Source organism: Dasypus novemcinctus, chromosome 10 (assembly GCF_030445035.2).
Source record: "Dasypus novemcinctus isolate mDasNov1 chromosome 10, mDasNov1.1.hap2, whole genome shotgun sequence".
NCBI lineage: Eukaryota > Metazoa > Chordata > Mammalia > Cingulata > Dasypodidae > Dasypus > Dasypus novemcinctus.
The window spans coordinates 1,367,785-1,393,559 of record NC_080682.1 but is presented as its reverse complement, the minus strand read 5'-3'; the positions used below and the strand labels follow the sequence as shown (position 1 = coordinate 1,393,559).

Here is a 25,775-nt window from a genome sequence, read left to right as displayed (position 1 = left end):
ACAAGAGACACAGAGGAGAGAGAATAAGAAGATGTAGCAGAACAGGGGAGCTGAGGTGGCACGAGAGAGTAGTCACCTCTCTCCCACTCCAGAAGTTCCCAGAATCGGTTCCCAGAGCTGCCTAACAAGACTATAATCAGACACAGAAGAACACACAGGGAATGGACACAGAGAGCAGACAACAGGGGGAAAGGGAGGGAATGGGGGGAATAAATAAAATAAACCTTTAAAAAATAAAAAAAATAAAAATAAAGGGACCATGGCAATTAAATGCAATACATGAACCTGGACTGGATTTAATCATGGAGGAGAAAAGGCGCAGAGGACACTATTAGGGTGTATGAAAAACCTGGAATATAGACTGAAAGTTTTATATCAGTATGAAAGTTCTTGAGCTTGATAACTTCACTTAAGGTTGTTACATATGTAAATATACTTTTTCTTAGGAAATGTACATGGAAGTATTATGTGTTCAAGGAGTACGATATATAAAACCTATTATTAAATGTTTAGAAAATTGATATATAATAAATAGATAGATGATAATAAACGGATGATAGATGGAAGATAGATGAACGATAGGAAGAATGGTTCAACAAATGTGGCAAAATGGTACAGGTGGTGGGTCTGGGAATGAGGGGAGGGGATGCTGGAGCTCTTTGTATGGGTTTTGTATTGTTTTTGCATCTTTCCTGTAAATTTGAAATATTTTCAAAATAAAAGCTTAAAAGACTCAATCCATGTAATTTATTACATTAATAGAATAAAAAATAGAAATCATGTGATCATTTCAATAGCTATAAAAAAGGTATTTCATGAAATCCAATACCCATTCATAATTTTTAAAATGTTAAAAAGTTAACTCTCGGGGGAGAGTGTGAACTGCAATGTAAACTGTGGTCCACGTGGTGTGACAGGGTGTAGCCACCAAGTGCAGTGACCGCGCCTTACTGCGGAAAGGGGGTGTTGATGAGGGTGGAGCAGGGGTGGGGGGGAGTGGGGTATGTGGGAACCTCTAATGTTTTTTAATGTAACATTTTGTGTGATCCATTTATCTTTTTTAAAAAGACAATTTTAAAAATTGAAAAAAAGTTAACCCTCATCACAAACCAGGAGTAGGAGGAAATATAGCTAGCAATATACTAATATTTTTCCATTGATCAGGAACAAGACAAAAGATGTCCACTAGCATCCTTTCTGTGTATTACATGAACAGCCGCGCAATAAGTCAAGAAAATAAACTGCACGAAGATTGAAATGGAAAAAGCCAGGTGGTCTTTAACCACCTTAACGTGGTTATATGTGCAGAAAACCCAAAGGCGTTGTGGGGGCTCGAGCAGAACCATGGAAGCCCAGGTCTAGCCCAAAGACATTTCCTCAGGCCAGGAGGGCAACCCCCTGTGTGCGCAGAAGGGCAGGTCAGCCCTGGACCTGAGGGGGCAGGCTCTGCACCTGCTGTCCAGGAAGCGTGCTGCCACCCCAAAGCTCGGAGCGGGGGCACCCTCACCCTAGTGTCTGGGGAGGCCGGACAAGCACCTGCAAGGGGTAGGGCAGAGGACAAAGCGTGGGTCCACAGACGACTCAGCATTTGCCCTGCTGGGTTTCGGGGTGGTTTGGCCCGTGCCCCGTGTTCCTTCCAGGTGCCCCCTGTTGGGGTGCGGATGCTCACCCTGCGCCTGTCCCTGCCTTGCACACTGGAGGCAGAAACCCAGCTCTCCCAGGTGGGCAGGCAGAGGGGCCGGCCCCAGGAGAGACCACACCCGTGACTGGTCTTGACCGGCCTTTGTACTTGCCTTGTTTCTGAAATGGCTTAAGGCTTGTGGGATGTTGTGATGGAATGAATGTGTCTTGCACGTAGAAAGAACATGTTTTTTGAGGTCTGGAGAGTGGATTATGGTGGTTCGGAGCTATGGACTCCAGAAAGACGTGTTCTTAAACGTAATCTGCTCCTGTGAGTGTGAACCCAGAGTAAGTAGGACTTTAGAGGATGTTTAAACAGGTAAGGTGTGGCCCAGGGGACTCAGGGTGGGCCAAATCCTATTACTAAAGGCCTTTTTGGGAGAGAAAGCACGCCAGAGGGGGCGCAGCCAGGAGGTGGAAGGCAGCGATCTCAGGAGAAGCGGGAGAGGCCACCGCGGCATCGTCATGTGGTGCAAAAGGCAAGGCCAAGGATGGCCAGCAGCCAGCCCCAGAGCGCCACAAGTCCTGGAAGAAAACACTGCCTTGATGACGCCTTGACGTGGTACTTCTCCGAGTCTCAAAATCCTGAACCTATAAATTTCCATTGTTTAAACCAACCCAGTACATACACCTCAGAGAAAGACTGGCCCAAGTTCATGGAGTAGTATTTCTCCAAGTTTATGGCAAATGGCATGATAACTCTGGAAAGCATTTCGGGAGTTTCTCAAATTAAGCATCCATGTGCCATGTGCGCCGGCAATCCCATGGCTGGGCATTTACCTAGAGAAACGGCAACGTGTCAGATCAGTCAGGGCTCTGCAGAGAAACAACCAACAGGAGGTTTTATGTATGTGCATATATATTCACATGATGTGTTTATATTTTATCTGTTTTTATATATGGGGAGAGAGACATTTTATACAATTGTCTCATGATTATGGGGCTGGCAAGTCCGAAATCCGTAGGTCAGGGCAGCAGGCTAGAAACTCAGCAGGAGTTCGCTCTGCAGTCTTGAGGTGGGATTTCTTCCTGTCCAGGAAACCAGTGGGTGCTCGTAAGACCCTCCACCGATTGGAGGACGCCCACACGCATCACCAAGGGCGCTGTCCTTTATTTAAAGTCCACCGACTGCAGGCGATCCCATCCACAAAACACCTTCACGGTGACATCTGGACTAGTGTTTGACCAAGGAACTGGGCACCACGGCCTCACCGAGTTGACACACAAGATGACCCATCACACCTGTGTTCACACGAAAGCCTGTATGAGTATGTCTAGGTGATTCACAATTTCTAAAAACTGGAAACAACCCAAATGTCCCTCAGTGGGTGAACTGGCAAACTCCAGGCTCTCCACACCGCGGAGGACAGCTCAGCAGTAAAAAACAAGAAGCTGCACGCAGCACCCGTGAGCCTCAGAAGCTCACACACCGCATGATTCCACTCAAAGGACCTTCTCAAAAGACTGAACTATAGTACCGGGAGCAAATCAGTCGTTGCCAGAGGTTGGGGAGGGGGCATGACTATAAAGAGAGAGCACAAAGGGGGTTTGGGGGTTGCGGGGCTGTTTTGTATTCTGATTGTGGCAATGGCCCGTGAATCTAAACCTCGGTTAAAATTCATAGAACTGTACACCCCAAAAAAGTCTATCTTACTCTGATAATTAAAAAAAATAAAATAAAACAGCGACCCCCCAAAATTTACGTGTAGACGAATCTCCTGGAGCTTGCTAACTCAGCAGCCTTAGGGTGGGGTCTGAGGGTCTGCATTTCTCACGGGCTCCCAGGGACGCTGGCCAGGGTTGGCGCTGAGTGCCGTGGCGCTAAGAGACACCTGCTGGAACGTTTCCTGCGCACTCTTTCTTACAGCAGAAACTGCAGACCAATTAAGCGTCTGCCAGTAAAGGAATGGCCAAATAAACGTTGATCTACTTACATAGTGGAATACTAAATAGCAGTTAAAATGAATGAACTAGACTCACCTGACACAAGGAAAAATGGGCTGGAAAGTGGGGGGAGAAAAGGAAGAACTGTGACACTCTGTCACTTATATACAAAGCCTTTTTTTTTTCTATTTCACATGTAACCCTTTTAAAACACACAAAACTATCTATTGTGCCTGGGCACTTATATGCAGAAAAATCATAAGGTGAACCCAGAAACAGATCCCACCAATGTGAGGATGATGGGTGCCTCTGGAAAGATGGGAAGGAGCGGTCCAAGGGGGTTCCCAGAAGATATGCAATGTTTTTCCTAATCCATCCCAAAACTGGAAAAAATGTTGACATGGTTGGGTCATATGGGTATTTGCTATATTGCTCTCTGTGTTTGTTTCATTTGTTTAAAATATGTTGTAATAAAAAAATCAGATAAGAAAACAATCTGAAATGTCTAGTAAAAGCATACAGAACTGTTTTTAGTAGCCAAAATATAGAAAAAATCTAATGCATAAAAATAGAGGATGGTCTGTGATTGTGCCAAAACCCACTGAATGTACACTTTGGGTGAAAATCTCAATAAAATTTCTAAAAATAAATAAAGGACAGTACAAATAACTTCCCCCATCCATGATATATGATTCCATACAGACATTTAAAATGAGGTTGTGAGAAAGCAAACACAGGGACGAGTCTTACAGCCATTTCCTGAGTGAAAGAAGCCAGACAGGAAAAGATACATTCTGCGGGTTCCCATTTCTGTGAAGTTCAGATGAGACACTGATTGACGGTGACGGGTCAAAGGGTAGGGGGCCTGGTGGAAGGGGGAACGAGGGAGCTTTCTGGGGTGATGGAAGAGCCCGAGGTCTTGTTATGGGTGCTGAATGGCATGAGTGTATACAGTTGGCACTATCTCCTCGAACAGCTGAGATATGCATTTCGGTTAATCATATCCCATTTTTTTAAAGCCAGGCTTTGGGAGATGTAATGGCTCAGATAAATGTTTACTGTACATGCGTAGTTGAGATACCGAGTTGCAAATCAGCAAGAAGATTGTCTTTTTGCGAGTGAGGGATGGACCCCGAAGCCGTAGCCTTGGCCGCTTCGAGGGCGAGGGCGGCAGGGGGCGCGCGCGGAGCGCCGAGCGCGGAGCCGGGCGGGGCGCACCTGCGGTCTCCGCGCGAGACGCGCCCGCGCCCCCGACTGCGGGCTTGGTTGGGTCCAGGGAGCCCGCGGCCGGCGCCTGCACCCTGCGGGGAAGCCGAGGCCAGGGGCAGCCCGCGCTCGAACCGCGACCCCGCCGCGAGTTGGTACCGTCGCCGCGACAGCCCCGCGCGCGCCGCGCGTCCCCAGGCCGCCTGGCGCCTCCCGCACCTGCGCCCTCCGGGTGGGCCCCCGCGCCGCGGCGACCCCGTCTGCGGCCCGAGCCTCGGGGCCCCACCGCCCCAGGAGAGGCGCCTGGTCAGCTGGAAGCGGCGCAGGCGTAGAGCCGGGGACCCTGCGCCGCAGAGCGCGTGGCCTTGGAGGGCCACCCCGGCCCCGCTCATGGGCCCTCCACTTTGCATCAGGAAACCACCACCGTCAGGACTGGAAAGCGACCGTGGCTGCAAGACTCCCCTCTCCAGGGCGCGCTGCGCCCTCGAGGGAAGCTGCGTGCCGCCCGCGCCCCCCCAAACTTCCGCCTGCGCAGCCTGGCTAGGAGCTGCCCGGAACTCCTAGGGGTCCAGTGGGCACTGCCAGGCTGATCATATCCGAGCTGGGCAGAGCAGGGAAACTGAGGCAAGGACCTAGTCAAGGGCCCGGGCAGGCCTTTCCGCCCAGGTGGCAGCCCTCTGGATAAGAGCTGACAGCGCCACCCACTCGACCACCGGTCCTGTCCCAGGCCCTTCGAGGTCTGTCGCTGACCCCCCAGAAGCCAAGTCCTGTGTCCCTGACTCTCCCAGTACCCCCCAGCCCCCTGGCCCCGCCGGTGCCCAGCCTGAGTCTTCCTGCCACCCCCACTTGACCCGTGTCCAAGGACCTGAGGCAAGGCCTGCACGCCCAGCCGTGTCTCCCAGAGCTGGGGAACCCCTGCAGCCAGGGACCCCATCCCCAGCGGGAACCCAGGCTGCGGCAGGTAAGGAGGAGGGGCCTGGCGAGCCCCGCCCACCTCCACGAGCCCCCGGGTTCCCAGAAGGCCCAGCGGCCACAGCCCGACCTCCCCCGCGAACCCCTGTGTTTATCCTCCCTGCTGGCCCTGAGCCGGGAGGTCTCCCCGCCCCTTACACGCAGCTGCCTGGACTCTGCTCGGGCCGTGAGCATTTAGAAACCGCCTGCTGTATGCAAAGTGGAGCCTGAAGGTGGGCACAGCCTGGTAGTGGGATCTGAGAAAGGCGGACCCTCCAGGCCCGGCCCACTGCCCTCCCCAGCTCCAGCCGTGGTGCCCGGCGCAGGAGGGGACAGGCCAGTCACGCCCTTCCTCCAAACTGCGGGGGCCGAGTGCCGCCTCCAGCCCCCTCCCTCTCCGGGAAGGGGCACCTTCCTCAGGCACAAGCCTCTCAGACCTGGGGTCCCGCAGGGGCTGGGGGCTCGGGGCCAGAGGGGGGTCCACACATCCCCATTCTCCAAAAAGCCGCCCAGAGGAACGCTGGCAGTCACACGCGCACCCCAAAAATCATTACCTTCAAAGGCTCCAGGGCCTGGGATCTCCCCGCAGGTGGCCGTCCAGTTCTCAGGACTGTGGCCACCGCGCCCAGCACAGGGCCCGCCCAGAGAAGCCCCCCTCCCCACCCAGAGACAACCGCTGAGTCAGGAGAGGAGCGGGGCAGCCTCTGCGCCTAAGCCCAGCGCTGCCCTGCCGCAGCTCTCCTCCGCGCAGCCCTCACCTCAGCCTCCGGGGCACTTACTGCTCGCGGCCACCTCATCCGGGAGGCCCCGGGAGCTGCCCGCCGCCCTCCTCTGCCCCCCACCCCACCCCGCACCTCCCACCTCCACCCCTGTTTGTTTTTCCGCGGAACATTTGCCCAAGGTGTAATTACATATGTTTTTGTTCCGCTCTGGACGCCCAGCGCCTGAGCAGGCCACGTGGGTGTTCACACCGTGGTCGGCGGTGGGTGCCACTCCGCAGTCTGCGGGGTGGGGGGTGGGGGCATGTCCGGTGAGGCTGTTTGTCTGGGGCGGCTTTTCCCTAGGTCGTCAAGGGCTGGCCGTCGGTCAGCGGGCGGGGGGTGGGGGTGGGCAGCGGGGCACCGGGGAAGCGCGCGGGCTTCGGATGCCAGCACCCCGAGTTCCCGAGGTGCGCGATCTGAGGCACGCCGCCTCGCCTCTGCGCCCCAGTTGGCTCCGAGCAGGATGGAGACGCCGGCGCCCACCTCCAGGGGTCGCGGAGAGGGTGAAGGTAGCGGCTCCACGTACAGGGCTGCGCCCGCGCCTGGCCGTGGTGAACTGCCACCGAGTGTCGGGGCTCGGGCGGCGGCCCCCCTAGAACAAAGGCGGGAGCGCTCCGCCCAGGACGGCGGGAGAGGCCCTAGCACCCAAGACCGGTGAGTCCGACGCCCCGCGGCTCGGCGTCGGGCATGGCTGGGGGTCCCGGCGAGGCCGCGCCCTGGGGCCCGGAAGGCTTCCTGGAGGCGGGGTCCCCGCGCCGGCCTTCCCGGCCCGGACGCGCCGCGCGGCCCCTTTAAGAGCCGACCGCGAGCGAGGGGTGAGGGCAGAGGGCGGCGGCGGCAGGACCCGCCCCCCGCCCCCTCCCGGGACCCCCCCCTCCGCCGCCTCCCCTCGGCGCCCGGGGCCGGGGCTGCGCTGACGTCACCCGCCCCGGAGCGGCGCGCGCTGATTGGCTGCAGGTGACGTCAGGGCCTTTTTTCGCTCGGCATGACCTCATCCGCGCCCGCGCCCCGCCCTCCGCCCCGGGCCTGTCACTCGGTCCGCGCGGCCCCCGCCGGCCCCGCGCCCCCGCCCCCGCGCCCCCGGCCCGCCCGCGCCCCGGCCCGCCGCGCCCGCCGAGCCGCGGGGGGATGCGCGCCGCGCGCGCGCGCCCGCCCCAGTGCGCGCGCCCCGGCCCGAGCGAGCGCTCCCCGCGGCGGCGACGCGGCCTGCGCGCTCCCCCGGCCCCTGCCCCGGCGGCGCGGGTCTCCCCCGGACCCATGGGCGGCGCGGCCGAGAGGGCGCCGTGAGCGCGGCGCGGCCCCCAGGTGCGCCCCGGAGCGGCGAGCGCGGCGCCAGGTGAGCGGGGTTCGCCGGGGCGCCGGGGCCGGGGGCGCCGCTCCGGGCGCGCGGGGCGGGCGCGCGGGAGGAGGAGCGCGGCCTCGGAGGTGAGCGACACGGGCCGGGGCGCCCCCGCGGCCACCCCCGCCCCAGCCCTCCCGGCCCCGCGGGCCCTCCTCGCGCAATCCCGTCTCTTCCTGCGGCGGGGAGGACCCCGGGGGGCCGTTGGGGACCCGCCAGGATCTGTCCGCGCCGCGGCGCCCACCTAGGCGCCCCGGTCTGGTGCCGAGCTGGGGGAGGTCGTGCCTGCCCCGGCCGGGGGGTGGGGGGGCTGCCCAGGCCTGGACTCTGGACGGGCCCGGGGCGGCGGGAGGCCCTGGACGGGAGCCCTGCCTGGGCGCGGGGGCGACGGCGCAGCGCTGTGCCCGCCGCCCGGCTGCCCGGCTCCCCCACCCCGGGGTGCTGGGCCGGCCTCTGCGGAATAAAGAGGCGCCTGCTGCAGAGGCCGCCGTGCGGGGGAGGGGCTGGCACTGCCAGGCTGAGAGCCCGGGGCCTCCCTCTGCGTCTCTGCCCACCTTGGGGACGGCCCAGGTCGGGGTGCCGAGTATCTGGCCTGGAGGGGAGGCGGCCAGGGTGGCCCAGCCCCGCACCCCTTCCCGGGGAATTCTTAGTCTGGACGCGCAGCTTCTGCAGGGGGAGGTGAGGCCGGTGCTGCAGCAGAGTGCGGGGCTGCGGGGCGGAGGGGCCGGTGGCCGGGCCTGAAGTGGCATCACAAGGGCTCTCCGCTGTGCAGCTGGTGGGGGCACTGCAGGCCCGGGGCCCGGCAGACGTCCAGGGGCCTCCGTTCCCCTCCCGGCCTCACAGCCTCACCGGGGCTGGCCTCCCTCTGACCCTCTTTGTCCCGGGGCAGCCCCACAGGCTGAAAGGACCATCCCCAGGAAGGACAGCCCCCCCCCCCCCCCCAGGCCTGCACTCTTCAGACATGCAGTCGGCCCCCCCGCCGTGCAGGGGCAGATCATGTGACCAGGGCCCAAGGTTCATCCTGGAGTCTGACTGAAATGCCTCCTGCTGCAGATAGCCCTGGGGCCGGAGGGGGAGTTGCTGGGCAGGTTCTTGTCCCCTCCTGCCCTCAGCCCTCTGGAGCCTCCCGGCAGCCTCAGGAACGTCAAGTTCCGGACGCAGGGAGGGGAAAGATGCTTCAGGTCCACGTACCCTTCCCAGCACCACCTTTCTTCCTGGGCTGAGCCTGACTTCTGGGTCCAGAAGGGGCAACGGGGCAGAGGGACTCTGGGGGGCACCGGCGGGTGGAGGGAATCCACAGCGTGACCTGGCTGTGTCGCCTAGATAAGCCGCTCCCAGGGAAAACAGAGCAGGGGGCCGAGCCCACCATGAGGGATGGGTCAGACTCTGACCTTGAGGGCAGCATGGCGGGCCACCTCTGCCTGGCCCACGGGGCAGTGACCAGCAGATGACCTGGGCTGGCCCTGGGTGGGCACCAGGGGTCAGTGACCGGGGGAGGCCCTGGACCTGCCTCACTGGGTGCTAGGGGGACCGAGATGGCTGAAGCTCTACAGATGGGTGGGGACAGGAGACGCTGGGTGTTCCCTCAGCCTGCACTTGCAAGGACGACATGCCTGGCCACCCTGTCTGAGGCTCCGGCCATGCCCCCACCGTCTCCTGGGCCGGGGCCGCCTCACTCGGTCTTCCATTGGCCGAGCCCCAGGCAGCGTGCGGTCACCTCCGCGCACGCCTGGGAACCTGGAAGGCACGCAGGGCGCCGGCCTTTGCGGGGAGTGAGGGGTGAGGGGAAGGTGGCTGACCTGGTGGGCACGCGGAGGTCCAGCTGCCAGGCCCACGCCTGCCCCCTCAGGACACCGCGCCCGGGCGCCCCGGGCACAGAGAGCGGCGCAGGGGCTGGGGAGAGCCCTGGAGGCGATGGGGGTTTGGGACAGATGCCAGGACTCCGGCTGTCCCTGGCCAGGTGTGTGCTCAGGGATGTGAGCGTGCCCCGGGGATGGGAGCCTAGGTGTGTGAGCAGCTCTGGGTACAGAAGTCCCGGACTCTCGGGGGCCCCGCGTGCCGAGGGTGAGGATGTGGGGGCGCGGATTCGGGCATGTGGGCAGTGAGCGCATGGATGTGTGTACACGGTCATGTGTGCATGCTTGGGGGGGCACATAGGGAGCCCCGGGGCCCGCGGGCAGGCACAGCATGCTGGGGTGTCCCAGCAGCACAGAGCGCACGCGCCGGCGCAGACCAGGTGAGCCGCGTACCTGGCGGTCAGGTGGGGTGGCTCCACGGCGGCCTGGGGGACCTCCTGTGCCCTGGAGTCGCTGCCCTTTGTCTCCAAGTCCTTGATGGGGAGTCCAGGGCTGTGCCTGGGTCCCCCACCTGCCTCCCCCCGCCCCCACAGCCAGAACGGGCAGGCAGAGGCCCCATGGTACCCACCCTGGCTGGGCCCAGCCCCCTGAGCTGCGCTTCCCCCCAACACCACCAGCACCCCACCTCATCGTGTCTGGGGGAGGTGATTGGGCAGGGGTCCGTTCCCACGAGACCCTGTGGGAGAAGATGAACCCCAGAGGCCAGACCAGGGTGAGCAGCGGGCAAGAAAGGACAAGGTGGGTAGTGCCTGGCGGAGGGCGAGTAGCTCAGGTGGGCCCGGAAGAATCCGCCCCGCCGGGGGTCCGCGCGGGCCCCAGCTACTGGGCACCTGCTCAAGGGGTGGGCTGGGAGCCAGCGAGGAGGGGGCACCCCGGCCCGCACTGCAGACCGAGCCTGCTCAGTGGCTGCTGCAGCAGGAGCAGCGGTTGCCTGGCACCTCTGCTGTTGCCATGGTGACGACGGAGGTGCTAACTTGCTAATGAGTCCCCCTTGGCTGCAAATAACAATACTGTAGTAGTTAATAGGCCGTGCTGGGGGACCCTGGGGGGACCGGCTGGGGGCCAGGTGCAAAGCCTAGGGGCCCCTCTGCCTCACAGCCCTCCCCTCCCCTGCCGCCCCTGCCCACCCCTCCAGCACCTGTCCTCCCCTGCAGCCCCTGTTCTCCCCCCCTTAGTCCCTGCCCTCTCTTCTCCTGCAGCCCCTGCCCTCCCCTCCCGTCCAACCCCTGCCCACTGCCCTCCTGGCCCCAACCCCCCCCCATTCTCTCTGGGACTCAGGCCTTCCCTTCAGCCAACGCTCCCAGCCTGCTCTGGCCCCCCGGCCCTCCTTGCCGTCTCTAGCCTTGACCCCTCTGTCAGGGACCCCTGGTAGACAGGTAGAACCCCCCTGAGCAAGCAAGCAGGGCCCCCCTCGGCAGTGGAGCCTGCTTGGTCTGTCCCGGGAAAAGCCCCAGCTGCCCCCACCCTCAGTGGGGGAAACGAGTACAGGCATGGAGCAGGGTGGCTGCGAATCGGGGTCTGTCTCAGCGGGCCCTCACGGGGTGCCCCCTGCAGGGTCCCGGGTCCACAGGAGAGGCAGCCGGGAATGGGCGCAGCCGCCACGTGCACAGGGGGAGGGTCATGAGAGCATGGAGTTAGGGGAGCCGGGAGCGGGTGGCACGGGCCGGTCTCACCACCAGGGGTCCCAGCCAGGGCCCACCGGCCTTGCACCTGCCCCGGCGCTGTCCAGCCTGTGTGGGAGACAGCAGAGCGGCCCACCCCTTGCTGGGGGCCATGCCGAGAGGGTCCCAGGCCCACTGCCCTTCATCGTGAGCGCGGGCCCCTGCTGCCCGCCCGCCCTCAAGAACCCCCGATCCCAGCAGCCACAGGGTCTGGGCAGCTGCCTGGAGAGGAGGCTTTAGCCGGGGGGCTTGAAGGGGGGGTTCCAAGGGGCAGTTGGAGAGCAGGAAGTCAAAACCAGGAGGTGGACAGAGGGCCCGGCCGCGGGAACCACGGGGGGCGTCTGGGCCCCGGGTCGCCCCCGGTGCCGGGGGTTGAGAAGATGTGGAGGCCAGAGGGGAGACACCCCGGCGGTGGGGAAGGGGACGGAATGTCCTGGAATGTGAGAGGTCGATGAGCCCGAAGCCCAGGGGAGGGGCCCCCAGCACGGGCCTCCCTGGCCAACTCGGGCTGCTCAAAGCCCGGGACCCAGCCCTCCCCCGCTTCCTGCCGTGGGACCTCAGGACCCCTCCCAGGGACGCCCCCACCTCCACAGCTCGTGGGTCCTCGCTCACTCACCAACGTTATCAGGGACTTGGTTTCGTGTGGGAGCCAGGGAGGACGCTGCTTCATGCCAAGGGGAGAGCCCCCCGGCATGTTGGGCGCAAAAGTCCCAGTGCCTCAGATCCCGCCACGGGTGCCCCCGGCCCAGGCCTGCCGGGGGAGCGGGCCGGGTGCCCAGGCCAGGGAGCCTGCCGCCTGGCTGACCGCCCGCCTCTCCCCGCAGGTCCAGTGCCATGTCCAGCCAGTCCGCCTTCTAGGCAGACGGAGCAGCCCCTCCTCGGCTCAGGGCCCACCCCCTCCCCGCTGCCCAGCACCCCACCATGGCCGGGGACCGGCTCCCGCGGAAGGTGATGGACGCCAAGAAGCTGGCCAGCCTGCTGCGGGGCGGGCCGGGGGGGCCGCTAGTCATCGACAGCCGCTCCTTCGTGGAGTACAACAGCTGGCACGTGCTCAGCTCCGTCAACATCTGCTGCTCCAAGCTGCTGAAGCGCAGGCTCCAGCAGGGGAAGGTGACCATTGCCGAGCTCATCCAGCCCGCCTCCCGCGGCCAGGTACCCAGCCGGCGCCTGCCCGCGCCCTGCGGCCCCCGGGACGCACGCCTCCACCCTGGGCCGTCGCCTGCAGCGCCAGCACCCGGGCTCCTCGGCCAGGCGCCCCCCGTGGCTGGGGGTGCATCACCTGGAGCATAAGCACCTGAGCCCCCCACCACCTGCAGCAGGAGCACTTGGGCCCCGCCGGGTGGGACACTGCGGCCAGAGGCTGCCCGGTGGGCCCCGCCCCTCCTCCCGCTGCACAGATTTCCGCCCCCCCCCCGGGGGTCTTCCCCCTGACACCAGCCTCCGGTCACGTCTCATAGTCCTCGTCCCCTCCAGAGCCTCCTGACCCTGCCCAGGTGCCCCCCGCTCCCACGGGGCTGGTGGGCGGGCCTGCGCAGTGTCTCCCCAGGAAAGCAGGTGGTGTTGCCGTGGCCAGCCCAGGGCGCGAGGGCAGCCAGCGCTGGCTATCCCCCCACCCCCCAAGGACTTGTGGGAACGGGAGGTGGAAGAGGGGCTCCCGTTGAGAGGTCCCAGTTCTCAGGCCTGCCCTATGCGGGGTCCCCCTTTCCTTCCCAGAGTCTTCAGAGAGCCAGAAGCCCCCTGTGTCCCCTGGAAGGTCTGGTGGGACAAGCCCGTGTTCCCTCCATCCCCCCCGGGGAGGGACGATTCACACCCCCCGGAGCATCAAGGCCAGCTGGGGGCACCAGGCTGAGCCCGGGAGCCCGCGAGGGCGGCAGCACCTCCTCCTGCGCTGCCCCCCCTGTGTGCCAGGAGGGTGGGGAGGGGCAAGGCCCACCAGGAGGCGTCGCCGTCACCCGGGCAGAGCTGGGATGGGAGGGGACCCAGGCAGGAAAGAGCTGGGATGGGAGGGGACCCAGGCAGGGCGGCTGCGCGTCGGGAACCCCCCCCCCAGGCCAGAAGCCCGGCCTCCAGGAGGGGAACCCGGTGATGAATCACCCCAGGACTCCTACCAGCGCGCGCTCCCATTGGCCACCGGTGACATCACCGGGCCAGGCTGGCGGCTCAGCTGGTGGAGGGCTGCGCCTGCTCTGGGGGCCCTGGGCCCAGCCCACCCCCTTCCCCGGCACCTGGGTTGGGGGGAGGGCTTCCAGCTGCTGCCTCCTGCGGTGGGGTCCTGCTGAAGCGCCCTTTCTCCGTCGCTGGGGGGCTGCAGGTGTGCCGCCGGCTCACACTGGGGCCTCAGGCTCAGGCACCCCACCTTCAAAGTCCTCGAAATGTGCCTCCCAGGGACCCTTGAACAGTTTCCCTCCGCTGCAGCCACCCAGGGAGCCAGCCCTGCGCTCGGCTTGCACCTGTAAGGTCGCAGCGCCCACCTCTCCTTGCGTGGGCGCCCGGACACGTCCGTGCCCTCGGTAGAGCTCAGGAGGGAGGGGCTGTGCAGGGGCCGAGTGTCCCTCTGCCCCTCCCTGCCCCAACGGCCTGCCGGTGTGACGTTACACCTGCCCGGGTGTGAGCACGCCATGGGCCGGGGCAGGTGTAGGAGAGTGTGCGAGGCCTGTGCCTGGGGGCCTGCCCTGCCCTTCCCCCCCGCAGCCCCAGAACCCCTGCCCCGCCCTCGGCTGGCCGCGGTTGGTGGGGGCGTCCAGCAGGTGCCCGGGCAGGGCCTGACCTGTCCCCTCACGCCCCCAGGTGGAGGCCAGAGAGCCACAGGACGTGGTGGTCTACGACCAGAGCACGCGGGACGCCAGTGTGCTGGCCGCAGACAGCTTCCTCTCCGTCCTGCTCAGCCAGCTGGACGGCTGCTTCGCCAGTGTGGCCATCCTCACAGGTGAGCTGCGGGCGACCAGGGCACTGCAGGTGGGGCCTGGGTCCGCGCCCTCCCCCCCATGCCCAGCTTAGCAGGGAGGGGTCCACGGAGGGGGGCTTCTGGATCCCATCTCAGGAGCCCCCGACCGAAAGCCTGGAGACCAGCCTCGGCTGGGGCATAGTGGGGGACAGGGGCAGGTCTCAGCACCTCTGGAGCTCCCGGGGGCTCTCTGTTCCCTCCTCTGGACCTCCACTCTCAGGAGCCCCAACCTGGGCGAAGGTGTGCCCTGGAGGAGGCCCCCTTATATGACACACTGGGCTAGTGCGAGACCCCAAGTGGGGAGCTCCCTTTCTGAGGGGGGAGGCATAGACCCCCCACCCGGAGGCCCCATCTGAGACATCTGGTCCCACACCTGGCAAACCCCTGGAAGGCTCCAGCTGAGCACAGGTTGCCTAGCAGCAGCCTGGCCAAGCCTGACCCTGCCTGGAGGACAAACAGAGTCCCCCCAGGGCTGCCTGCTCCCCAAAAGCAGCCTGCCAGCCAGCCCCCAGGCTGCACAGGCGTGAGTCTAGGAAGGTCCCCACATGCAGCCTCCCCAGTGCCCCAGGGCACCGGCCGAGCCCTGCAAAGCCCGTCTCCTGAGGTGGCCCCAGCCCAGAGCCAGGTCAGGTGGTCCTGGGACAGCCCAGGGCTGCGGCTTCCAGCCAGGGGCTGTGGTGGGCTCACGTCCACCAAACGGGCTGCGCAGTCCACCTGCCAGCAGCCAGGCCGGCGGCCAGTGGGAGCACACGCTTCCAACCCAGAGGGTCCTCAAGAGCTGCGGAGGGGGCCCCGCCAGGGACATTAGCAGCCGCTGGGTGGGCTTCTCGGAGGAGGCGCCGGGTGGGCCCAGAGCCGATGGGGGTCAAGGAGGCAGTTGAGCAAAGCCCTGGGGCAGCAGATGCAAAGGCCACGAGGCAGGGAGAGCCCCGAGCGGGAGAGGAACCGCGGGACTGGACGGCGGCTCCTGGGTGGGAGCAGAGCAGGAGGGGCGAGAGGTGGGGCGGGCGGTCAGCGGGGCCCGCCCGGCAGCGACGCTGGCCTGCCCTCCGCCCCTCGTGTCCCGGGGCTGCCCTGCTCCCTGTCCCCCGCTCTGTGGGGGTGGCTCGCTAGGCTGAACCTGCAGGACCCCCCCACCAGGGTTTTGTGGATGGGGAAACCAAGGCTCATAGAGAAGGAGGGACTAGCCCGAGGGTCCTGGGGAGACGGGTCGGCGGCAGAGCCCCTCCAGCCCCGTCCAGCCTGCGGTGGCCCCGGGGCAGCGGTCCTCTGCCCGATGCCTCCCCTCGACTCTCGCTCCATGCTGTCCCCACCAGAGGGGCTCAGCCCCTCCCGACCTGTCCCCAGGCCCCCGAGGGCTGCTGGGGAGAGCTCGGGAGACCCCCAGGCTCCATCCCTGGCCGGGGGGGGGGGCTCCCGACACTCCCAGGACACCCAGAAAAGGCCCAGGATGGCCTGCAGTCCCCTGTCCCCACCCTCTCAGGGACCACATTGAACCCAGCGGGCAGGGCTGTAGCCAAGAGCTGCACTTCCGTGGCTTTCTGGGTCCAAGAGTTCACACACACTCACACACGACCCCCAGATTCCCAGGGCCGTGCACAGACTCCCTCTGACCAGGAAATGCCAGGCAGCCGTCCTCCCTCCGCCCTCTCCCTCCCTTCCTCTCCCCTCCCCCCCATCACTGCTCCCTTGGTCCACCACTTGCCACACTCTTTGTCCTTTAGGCGTCAAAGCAAATACGCCCTCTTCCAGGAAGCCCACCCAGATTAGACATCCTGGCCCAGAGCTTCCTTGGGGCTTCCCGTGCCCATGTCTGCCCCACCCCCCAGGGCTCTGAGCCGGGGACTGGCCTGATGTGCTCACAGCTCAGCCTCCACACCTGGCACCCAACAGGTGTTGGCCAGTGGGTGTCCAGTAAGGAGAAGGTCAGGCTAGAGACGGGTTTGCTGGAGGGAGCCCATCCCCAGCTGGGCAGTCCAAGAGAGAAGGGGGGCACTGGGCCTGGGGGGTCCTGTGGGGGGAGCCGCAGGCCCCTGGGTCCCAGCCACCCTCTGGTCATCCCCCAGGACGGGAAAGGGCAGCACTGCCCCCTGCCCCATCCCCAGTGTGGGCCAATCTAGGAAGGTGGGAGAAGGGGCGGGAGCCGGGGCCAGGTGTGCCGGGGCCAGGTGTGCCGGGGTGGGGCTCCCCAAGACCTGCCCTGCCCGGTAAGGGCTGAGCTCCTGCTCCCCAGGTCAAGGGGTGGCTTCGCCATGGCACAGAGTCAGCACCCAGAGGTCAGGGAGCCCCCCACCCGAAGTGGGTGCAGCCTGAGGTCTGCCCTGAATTCCCATGAGAAAACCGTTGAGGGAGGGAGGGGGCTGCACCCCCCAGCCCGTGCGGAAGTGGCTTCCGGGGATGGCGCGCGCGGGCACGGGCGTGGGCTGGCTTTTTGGTCATTTGCCGGGGTGGACTGCGTCGCTGGGACGGGCCCTTGGCAGGCGGGGCTGGGAGGGGCGCGGGGGAGGTGAGACCCCTCCTCAAGACCCCCGAGCCCCCTTCCCTGCTGCGGAGGGCGGGGGTGGGATGTGAGCCTGGCCCTTTAAGCGGCCCCATGGGGAGCGCGCTACGGGCACAGCCCTGTGGAACGCGGCGGGTGTCCCATGCGGCCACGTCTGGACATGGGGGACCCTGACGGTGGCCGCGGCGTCCCTGGGAACACGGGGCGGGCAGAGGGTCGGGGGGCACCCAGGTGCACACGCTTGCACGTGGGCCAGGATTTCCTGGTGAGGGCGCGAGGGAACGCTGTCGGGCTCCAGGGGCGGGGTCTGCGGAGGCTGGGAAAGAAGTTTCCGGGGAGGCCAGGTGTGCGGGCTCACACCTCCCTGAGCCCCCCCCAAGGCCCTCCCTCCACACACCCCCTGAGCTGCACTCCCTCTGGGATTAGAGCCCTGCCAGCTCCATCTCCAGGGGCCTGGGGGGTGAGGGGCTGGCCTGCCCGGCTCTGCCTGGGGGCGCCAGGGCCTCACTCCAAGGTCACCCACCTGTCCAGACAGCTGCCTGCCTTCCCTCCTTGGAGGGAGGGGCCGTGCTCGCAGTGGGCTTCACCCCCCCAGGAAGGTGCCAGGCTCCGGGCAGAAGAGCCAGAGGGGGCGGGAGGGGCAGGAAGTGCTGGAGCCAGCCCCGCTCCTGTCCCTCTGCTGGCAGCCACCTGCTTGTCCCAAAGGAGAGACCCTTCCCCAGGACTGGAGCCTCCACTCCCCAGCCTGGAGGTTCCCCAGCTCCAGGGCCCCCGGCTCCAGCCCTCCTTGGGGACACAGCAGGCATGCTGGGGGGACACACTGGCCTCCAGAGGAGGGCCCGTGGCTTCTCCGTCCTCGGCACCATCGAGGCGTCAGGCGTTGGCCTCTGTGGGCGGGAGCAGAAAGGAGCACTGGGGTCCCTGGCCCCCGTCTCTTCCAGTGGGTGGCAGTTGCCCCCTGGTTTGCAGGAGGGCCCTGGACTGTGCCTCAGGAGAGCCCATGCCCCAGCCATGAGGTCAGCCCGGGGCGCCGCCAGGCCGTCCTTCCCTCCCCTGCCTCGGGCAGGTGGCCCCCGGGCACTGCCACTCTGAGCCCTCAGCTGTGTGGCCAGGCCTCTGGATGTCTTCGTGGCCGTGGCCTTGCTGGACCTCCCAACAATGCCCTGAGCAGGCGGGACGAGGCCGTGGAGGCCAGGGGAGTGCCCCCCACCCTCCATCCCCAACTCAGACATCAGGGGCCTGAGCTCAGGCCTCTCCAGCCCAGAGAGGAGCCCCCACCAGCCTTGGGTGGGGGGGGGGGGACACGGCATGCCTGGAAGGCACCGGACCGGCCAGCCCCACGTGGGACTTGTGGCCACTGCAGCCCCGCGTGCCGCGGTCCCAGCCTCTGCTCTGTCTGACCCGCAGGCTGTGCCCGTCCCAGGGGCGATGTCAGGTGCAGAGGACAGGGCTGCACTCCGCAGCCTCGTGTCCCAGCGCCGGCACCCAAGCCTGGGGCTTCCGGCCAGCAGGAGGCAGGAGGTTGCGTGGGCGCTGGGCAGAGGCCCCGGGGGGCCTGCCGGGGCCTCTCCTCCGCAGCCGCCGTGAAGCGGACCCTCAGCAGGGGACCCCGTGGCTGGCCCCGCGGGCAGCACCACCACGCCACGCAGTTACTGGCAGCAGCAGCGTCCCCCGCCTGGCGGCCCCTAATTAGCACGGGGAGGAATGCGGGCGGGCGGCGCCCTCGGCCTCGCTGGCTGCGCGGGCCCTCAGCACCCGGGGCAGAGTGCAGGTGCTCACGGGAGGCTCGGCCGCTGGGTCGAGCTGGGGGTCCGGGCTGGGCAGGGGGGGCCCCTGTGGCGCCTGTCCCCGCCGGCCTGACCCGCAGCCCCTTCTCCCACGCAGGGGGCTTCGCCACCTTCTCCTCCTGCTTCCCCGGGCTCTGCGAGGGCAAGCCGGCCGCCCTGCTGCCCATGAGCCTCTCCCAGCCCTGCCTGCCGGTGGCCAGCGTCGGCCTGACCCGCATCCTGCCTCACCTCTACCTGGGCTCGCAGAAAGACGTGCTGAACAAGGTGTGAGGGGGGCGGGCGCCGAGGAAGCCCCCCGGGGTGGAACGGGGCTGGGGGCCCCAGCGTGGAGGAGCGTGGGCTAGGGGCAGGGGGCACCCGAGGGGGGCCAGGGCTGGCGGGGGGTGGGGTGCTGGGTGGAGACGCAGGCTCTCCGCCCCTGCACCCGCATGCCAGGCTGCTGAGGTCATCAGGGCCCTGGCCAGCGTTGAAAGAATCCCGTGTTTTAAAAATGGTGTCAGGGGAAAGGGTGACGCCACGCCCCAGAAAATTCCCTGGAGCCTACGAGAGGCTGTGGGCGGGGCTTACGGAGGAGCCCGCACCCCCCCACCCCCACCCCCCAGGCCTGGGGCTCCATTTCAGGGAGGGGGGACGCGCCCGGGCCTACGTGAGGGGCAGCCCGAGCTCCAGGGGCCCTGGCCACACCCTGCCTGCACCCCAAGACTCCAGGGGCCTCTCCTGTGGTCCGGCCGCCCCCTCCTCCCTTCCCCGGGCTTGGGTCTCCCGCGGGCGCCTCCCGACCTGCGCCCTCCCCGCTCCCCGCAGGATCTGATGACCCAGAATGGAATAAGCTACGTCCTCAACGCCAGCAACTCGTGCCCCAAGCCCGACTTCATCTGCGAGAGCCGCTTCATGCGGATCCCGGTCAACGACAGCTACTGCGAGAAGCTGCTGCCCTGGCTGGACAAGTCCGTCGAGTTCATCGGTGGGGGCGCACCCCTGCCCCGGGCCGGGGAGGCGGGGAGGGGCGCGCCGCGTCCCCGGGCAGCACCTGGCCTCGGCCGTGAGGGAGGGCGCCCCTCACCTGAGCCCCACTGCCCCCCTGCCCCCAGATAAAGCCAAGCTGTCCAGCTGCCAAGTCATCGTCCACTGCCTGGCCGGCATCTCCCGCTCGGCCACCATCGCCATCGCCTACATCATGAAGACCATGGGCATGTCCTCCGACGACGCCTACAGGTAGCCCCCTCCTCCCCACTGGGGCGGCCCCCGCCCCCCCCAGCCCTGGGGCGGCCCCTCGTCCTCCCCACCCACCAGCCCTGGGGTGGCCTCTCTCTCTGCCCCACCAGCTGGGGCGGCCCCTCGCCCCCCCCCCACCAGCCCTGGGGCGGCCCCTCGCCCCCCCCACCAGCCCTGGGGTGGCCTCTCTCCCACCCCCACCAGCCCTGGGGCGGCCCCTCTCCCCCCCACCAGCCCTGGGGCGGCCCCTCTCCCCCCCACCAGCCCTGGGGCAGCCCCTCTCCCACCCCCACCAGCCCTGGGGTGGCCTCTCTCCCACCCCCACCAGCCCTGGGGCGGCCCCTCTCCCCCCCCCACCAGCCCTGGGGCGGCCCCTCTCCCCCCCCCCAGCCCTGGGGCGGCCCCTCGTCCTCCCCACCAGCCCTGGGGCGGCCCCTCGTCCTCCCCACCAGCCCTGGGGCGACCCCTTGCCCCCCCCTCACCAGTCCTGGGGCAGCCCCTCGTCCTCCCCACCCACCAGCCCTGGGGCGGCCCCTCTCCCCCCCACCAGCCCTGGGGCGGCCCCTCTCCCCCACACCAGCCCTGGGGTGGCCTCTCTCCCCCCCCCCAGCCCTGGGGCGGCCCCTCGTCCTCCCCACCCACCAGCCCTGGGGCGGCCCCTCTCCCCCCCACCAGCCCTGGGGTGGCCTCTCTCCCCGCCCCACCAGCCCTGGGGCGGCCCCTCTCCCCCCCACCAGCCCTGGGGTGGCCTCTCTCCCCGCCCCACCAGCCCTGGGGTGGCCCCTCTCCCCCCCACCAGCCCTGGGGTGGCCTCTCTCCCCGTCCCACCAGCCCTGGGGCGGCCCCTTGCCCCCCCCCACCAGTCTGGGGCAGCCCCTCGTCCTCCCCACCAGCCCTGGGGCCGCCTCTCTCCCCCCCCACCCACCAGCCCTGGGGCGGCCCCTCTCCCCCCCACCAGCCCTGGGGTGGCCTCTCTCTCCGCCCCACCAGCCCTGGGGCGGCCTCTCTCCCCCCCCCCCAGCCCTGGGGCGGCCCCCGCCCCCCCACCAGCCCTGGGGTGGCCTCTCTCCCCACCCCCAGCCCTGGGGCGGTCCCTCGTCCTCCCCACCCACCAGCCCTGGGGTGGCCTCTCTCTCTGCCCCACCAGCCCTGGGGCGGTCCCTCGTCCTCCCCACCCACCAGCTGGGGCGGCCCCTCGCCCCCCCCCCACCAGCCCTGGTGCGGCCTCTCTCCCTCCCCCACCAGCCCTAGGGCGGCCCCTCTCCCCCCCACCCACCAGCCCTGGGGCGGCCCCTCTCCCCCCCACCAGCCCTGGGGTGGCCTCTCTCCCCGCCCCACCAGCCCTGGGGCGGCCCCTCTCCCCCCCCACCCACCAGCCCTGGGGTGGCCCCTCTCCCCCCCACCAGCCCTGGGGTGGCCTCTCTCCCCGCCCCACCAGCCCTGGGGCGGCCCCTTGCCCCCCCCTCACCAGTCCTGGGGCAGCCCCTCGTCCTCCCCACCAGCCCTGGGGCGGCCTCTCTCCCCCCCCACCCACCAGCCCTGGGGCGGCCCCTCTCCCCCCACCCCCACCAGCCCTGGGGCGGCCCCTTGCCCCCCCCTCACCAGCCCTGGGGCGGCCCCTCTCCCCCCCCACCCACCAGCCCTAGGGTGGCCTCTCTCCCCCCCCCCAGCCCTGGGGTGGCCTCTCTCCCCGCCCCACCAGCCCTGGGGCGGCCCCTCGCCCCCCCCACCAGCCCTAGGGTGGCCCGGCCAGCACTGCAGCCCAGCGGGTCAGGGTGCGCCCACGGTTGGGGTCCGGGTGGTGGAGGGGCGGGCGTGGCTCCCGGCCTGTCCTACGCGGCTGGGCGGCTGCAGGGGGTGGCCGGGAGGGACGCCCGGGTGACGCCGCCTGGCACCGCAGGTTCGTGAAGGACCGGCGCCCGTCCATCTCCCCCAACTTCAACTTCCTGGGCCAGCTCCTGGAGTACGAGCGCAGCCTGAAGCTGCTCGCAGCCCTGCAGGGCGACGCGCCGCCCCCGCCCGGGCCCCCCGAGCCGCCTCCGGGCCCCGCCGCCCCGCTGCCCCCGCTGCCACCACCTACCTCAGAGAGCGCCGCCCCCGGGAGCGCCGCGGCCGCCGCCAGGGAGGGCGCGGCGAGCGCGGGGGAGCCCCCGGCGCCGGCCACCAGCGCGCTGCAGCAGGGCCTGCGCGGCCTGCACCTGTCGTCCGACCGCCTGCAGGACACCAACCGCCTCAAGCGCTCCTTCTCGCTGGACATCAAGTCCGCCTACGCCCCGAGCCGGCGGCCCGAGGGCCCCGGGCCCCCCGACCCGGGCGAAGCCCCCAAGCTCTGCAAGCTGGACAGCCCGGCGGGGGGCGCGCTGGGCCTGCCCTCGCCGGGCCCCGACAGCCCGGACGCCGGCCCCGAGGCGCGCCCGCGGCCCCGCCGGCGGCCCCGGCCCCCCGCCGGCTCCCCCGCGCGCTCCCCGGCGCACGGCCTCGGCCTGAACTTGGGCGACGCGGCCCGGCAGACTCCGCGGCACGGCCTCTCGGCCCTGTCGGCGCCCGGGCTGCCCGGGCCGGGCCAGCCGGCCGGCCCCGCGGGCTGGGCGCCGCCGCTGCACTCCCCGGGCACGCCGTCGCCCGACGCGGCCTGGTGCTTCAGCCCCGAGGGCGCGGGCGGCGCGCTCTTCGCGCCCTTCGCGCAGACCGCGGGCGCCGGCGACCTGCGGCGGCGGGAGGCGGCGCGGGCCGAGCCGCGGGACGCGCGGACGGGCTGGCCCGACGAGCTGGCCCCCGAGGCGCAGTTCAAGCGCCGCAGCTGCCAGATGGAGTTCGAGGAGGCGCTGGGGGACGGGCGCGCGCGCGGCGAGGAGCTGGCCGCCCTGGGCAAGCAGGCCAGCTTCTCGGGCAGCGTGGAGGTCATCGAGGTGTCCTGACTGGCAGCGCGCGCCCCTGCGGGCGTGCATTACAGCGAGTACAAAGAAAGGTAAACGGTTTTACCGCGGTTTTTATCAGAAGTAACTATTTCACTTTTTTATTTATTTAAGCTGTTCATTCTGGCAATGACTGGCGGCAGTGCGGGGCGGGCCTTCGGGCTCTATTTTTACTGTCTGGTATTTAAACTGAAACATACGTTTCTAAGCAATATGAGGCCACCTTCGGTCGCAAGCTGGGTGCCCGGCCTGGGGCAGCTGCCCCACCCTCCGCCCCCGCAGGAACAAGGCTGGCCGTTGCGGAGAGGGTTGCAGAGCTTCCGTGCACTTTTTAGATAAGAAAAAGGGGAAAAAAGAAAAAAAAAACTGCCACAAACTGAGCCGCAGAACCCCCCCCTCCCCCGCCCCGGCCCAGCCGCCCCCTCTCTGCCCATCCCCCCTTCTGTCTTTCCTTGGCTCTGGACCCAGGCCGTAGGTGGGGGGGCTGCCCCAGGAGCTGGGGTGCGGCCGAGGAGGGGCTGCCAGGCCCCGCCAGCTGGAGGAGCCAGGCCTTGGTGGCACCGAGGGCACCCCCGCTGCCCCCCAGACCTGCTCCCTGGCCTGTCTTGATGCGCCTCGGTGACCAGGCCGGGGTTTCAGAGGGACTGGGGAACGGGGCCGGGCAGAAGGGCCTGTAAGGATCCACGGTGCCTGCCCCCAGGCTCGGAAAGGCTGCGCAGGGGCGGCTGCCCCCTCCTCTCTCGCTGAGGGTCTCCAGAACCACCTGCCCCGTGGAGGACGGGGACCAGGAGGGCGGGAGGGACCCTGAGGTGCTGGGCAGGAGCCCAGGTCTGAGCGGGGGGGGGTCTCACCCCTTCCCGCAGCCCCAGGAGGAACTTGGAATTGGGGCCGCACCAGCGGGTCTCGAGGGCCTCTTGGGCAGTGTGGGAAGGGCCTGTCAACCGGGCGCTTCCAGGGGTGGGGTCCTGAGCCTGGGAGAACCACCTCGAGGCAGATAAAGTCCCCAGGTGTCCCTGTGGTGTCCCCCCCTGGAGCACCCACTGAAGTCTCCCCCACTACCTGCAAGGTGGCATGCCCCCACCCCCAGGCGCCTTTGGCCTAGGTGGGCCTGACTGGGGGCAAGGGCAGGAGAAGAACCCCAGCTGCCCCCCGACACGCCCCCCCACCCCCCCGGGCCACGGGGCCCAAGGCTTTGGGGGCAGAGCGAATGTCTCGCCCCTTCTGTTGTCCTGGAGCTTGGCAGTGGGGCCTGGTCGCCACGGGGAGAAGCCGGGCGCCCAGCAGGAGGGGCACCCGGCAGGACCGAGTCCGGAGTGGGAGGCAGGGGCCCCCAGCCCCCTCCCGCTGGCTGTTTTTTCTCTCTCTCTGTTCTTCTTTTGACCCACAGACGTGTCCCTGTCCCCTCTCCTTTGAGCAAAACTCCTGGTCCTGTTTCCTCTGTCCCCGCCCTGGATCCCCAAGAAGATAAGCTATCATTGTTGTATTTGCAATCTATGGATTAGAGGTTTAAGTATTTATTATTATTATTGGTTAATTATTATTATTAATTATGTAAATCGCCCCCCCCTCCGTTCTTCTCGGGTTGGGTTTTGGAGCTTGACCAGGTGTGGGGATGCACTGGTTCCCTGCCTGCCCCCACCTGCGCTGGCCAGGAGACAGTGGCCTGGGGCCACTGGCTGGGCCCCTCCCCCCTCCTGCCCCTCTCTCCAGCCAGAGTGTCTTGGGGCCTCTGTCCTGCGGGGGCACGGGGGCCTCCGGGGCCGTGGCCTGTCCGTGCTCTTGTCTTCGTGGGCTAGTCACCCGAAAGTGACTCGCCAAGATGGGGAGGTGGCCGGCCGCCCCCTCCTGTGTGCTGCAGGAGCCCCTGGTGGTTTTTCCCCTCCCCCCTCCCGCCCTCGCGGCCCCTCCCCCCAGAACGGGTCTGCCCCCTCCCGGGGTTTGCTGGGACCCCAGCCGAGGAGATGGCCCCTTGCCCCAGGTCCAGTCTCTCTGGGAAGGGGCTGCTCACCCCCCCACTTCTGCCTCAGACCTCCCCCCCCCCCCACCAGCGTGGCCACTCTCTGCTCTCCTGTACCCTCCTTTTGTATTTGGAAACGATGTGTTGTAATAAATCCTGAGATGGATGTTTTCCCTGCGCCTCCAGCTGCCTCTTCTGGGTGGGGGTGGGGGGCGGGGGACGGGGGAGTGAGGAGGTGAGGGAGTGGGGGCAGTTCCGGGGGGGGAGGCAGAGAAGCTCTGGTGTGTTGGGTCTGGGAAGCAGAGTTGGCCCCAAGCCCGGCAGAGCCGAGCTTGGAGGGGGAAGAAGGGCCGCGGGGGGGGGGGGGCGTGCGGGGGGGGGGTGGGCAGGAGACCCCGCAGGCCGGGGGCCGCACCCCTTTGTGGTTTCTACATGCTTTGAAAAAAGGTTTAAAATAATTTAGAACTCTAAAAATAAAAACCCAGTTTTGTTCCTCAACATCCCCTGCCCGATCAGCCCCTCTCACTCCCGCTGCACGTGGCAGGACGCCTGCCCCTCTCAGCAGAAGTGTGGCCCAGGGGAGCAGATGCAGCGCGGTGGTTGAGCACCTGCTTCCCATGTCCAAGGTCCTGGGTTCAATCGCTGGTACCTCCTAAAAAAAAGAAAGTAAAACAGCGCCCACCCTAGGGTGCGCTGTCAATGACTTGTAGAAGGCAGAGGGCACAAGGCACAAAAGCCCAGGTGTACCCAGGGTGTCTGGCAAAGGGTGCTGGCCGGCCCCCAGGGCTGCCCTGCGGCAGGGTCTTTGCAGCCACGTCCGGTGCCCGCGGGTTTGCAGGGGCAGCGAGTTGTGCAGCACGCGGCCGCGGGGCCTGCGCGTCTGCGGGGAAGACTCCGACCCGTGAGTTCTCTGGGTCACTTCCGTGTCCACTCGGCCATCGCCATCACACGCCGGCAAGCCCCGCGTGCTCCCCTGTGCCCAGCGCCACCTGGGTATTTTCCGGGAGCCCCTGGCCTCCCGCCGGGCCAGCGAAGTCCTGCCGCCCGAGCGCCCGAGGCCTGGCTGCCACCTGGCCGTCCCGGAGCCTTGGCGCACCGCCCCTGGGGGGCGTCCCCGTT

The 25,775-nt window shown here is 66.9% G+C and overlaps 1 protein-coding gene and 1 long non-coding RNA gene across 4 annotated transcripts in view; one reads left to right on the top strand and one right to left on the bottom strand.

Annotated features, from left to right (window-relative positions):
• The window catches only part of LOC131279949 (uncharacterized), a 50,355-nt gene extending 43,818 nt beyond the window's left edge, over positions 1-6,537 (bottom strand). The window contains exon 1 of the long non-coding RNA XR_009187459.2: positions 6,480-6,537. This is a non-coding gene — a long non-coding RNA (uncharacterized lncRNA). The remainder of the gene's footprint in view (positions 1-6,479) is intronic.
• Positions 6,538-6,856: 319 nt separating this feature from the next.
• On the top strand, positions 6,857-24,829 carry DUSP8 (dual specificity phosphatase 8). 3 transcript variants are annotated; one of them, XM_058304931.2, is made up of 7 exons: positions 6,857-7,136; positions 12,163-12,490; positions 14,126-14,264; positions 18,667-18,833; positions 19,374-19,533; positions 19,661-19,784; positions 21,685-24,829. In XM_058304931.2, the coding sequence occupies exons 2-7, from the start codon at positions 12,260-12,262 to the stop codon at positions 22,700-22,702; spliced, it is 1,839 nt and encodes a 612-aa protein (XP_058160914.1). In that variant the 5' UTR covers positions 6,857-7,136; positions 12,163-12,259; the 3' UTR covers positions 22,703-24,829. The 3 variants fall into 3 exon arrangements, with proteins under 3 accessions (XP_058160914.1, XP_058160912.1, XP_058160913.1); XM_058304929.2 differs by lacking the exon at positions 6,857-7,136 and adding an exon at positions 7,661-7,818; XM_058304930.2 differs by lacking the exon at positions 6,857-7,136 and adding an exon at positions 8,179-10,415.
• The last annotated feature ends 946 nt before the right edge of the window (positions 24,830-25,775 follow it).

Excerpts from the sequence above, each read along its gene's own strand:
- DUSP8 (XM_058304931.2), top strand. The coding sequence starts at position 12,260 with ATGGCCGGGGACCGGCTCCCGCGGAAGGTGATGGACGCCAAGAAGCTG. Across the intron at positions 14,265-18,666 it reads CAGTGTGGCCATCCTCACAG|GGGGCTTCGCCACCTTCTCC; the intron begins GTGAGCTGCGGG and ends TCTCCCACGCAG. Across the intron at positions 18,834-19,373 it reads AGAAAGACGTGCTGAACAAG|GATCTGATGACCCAGAATGG; the intron begins GTGTGAGGGGGG and ends CGCTCCCCGCAG.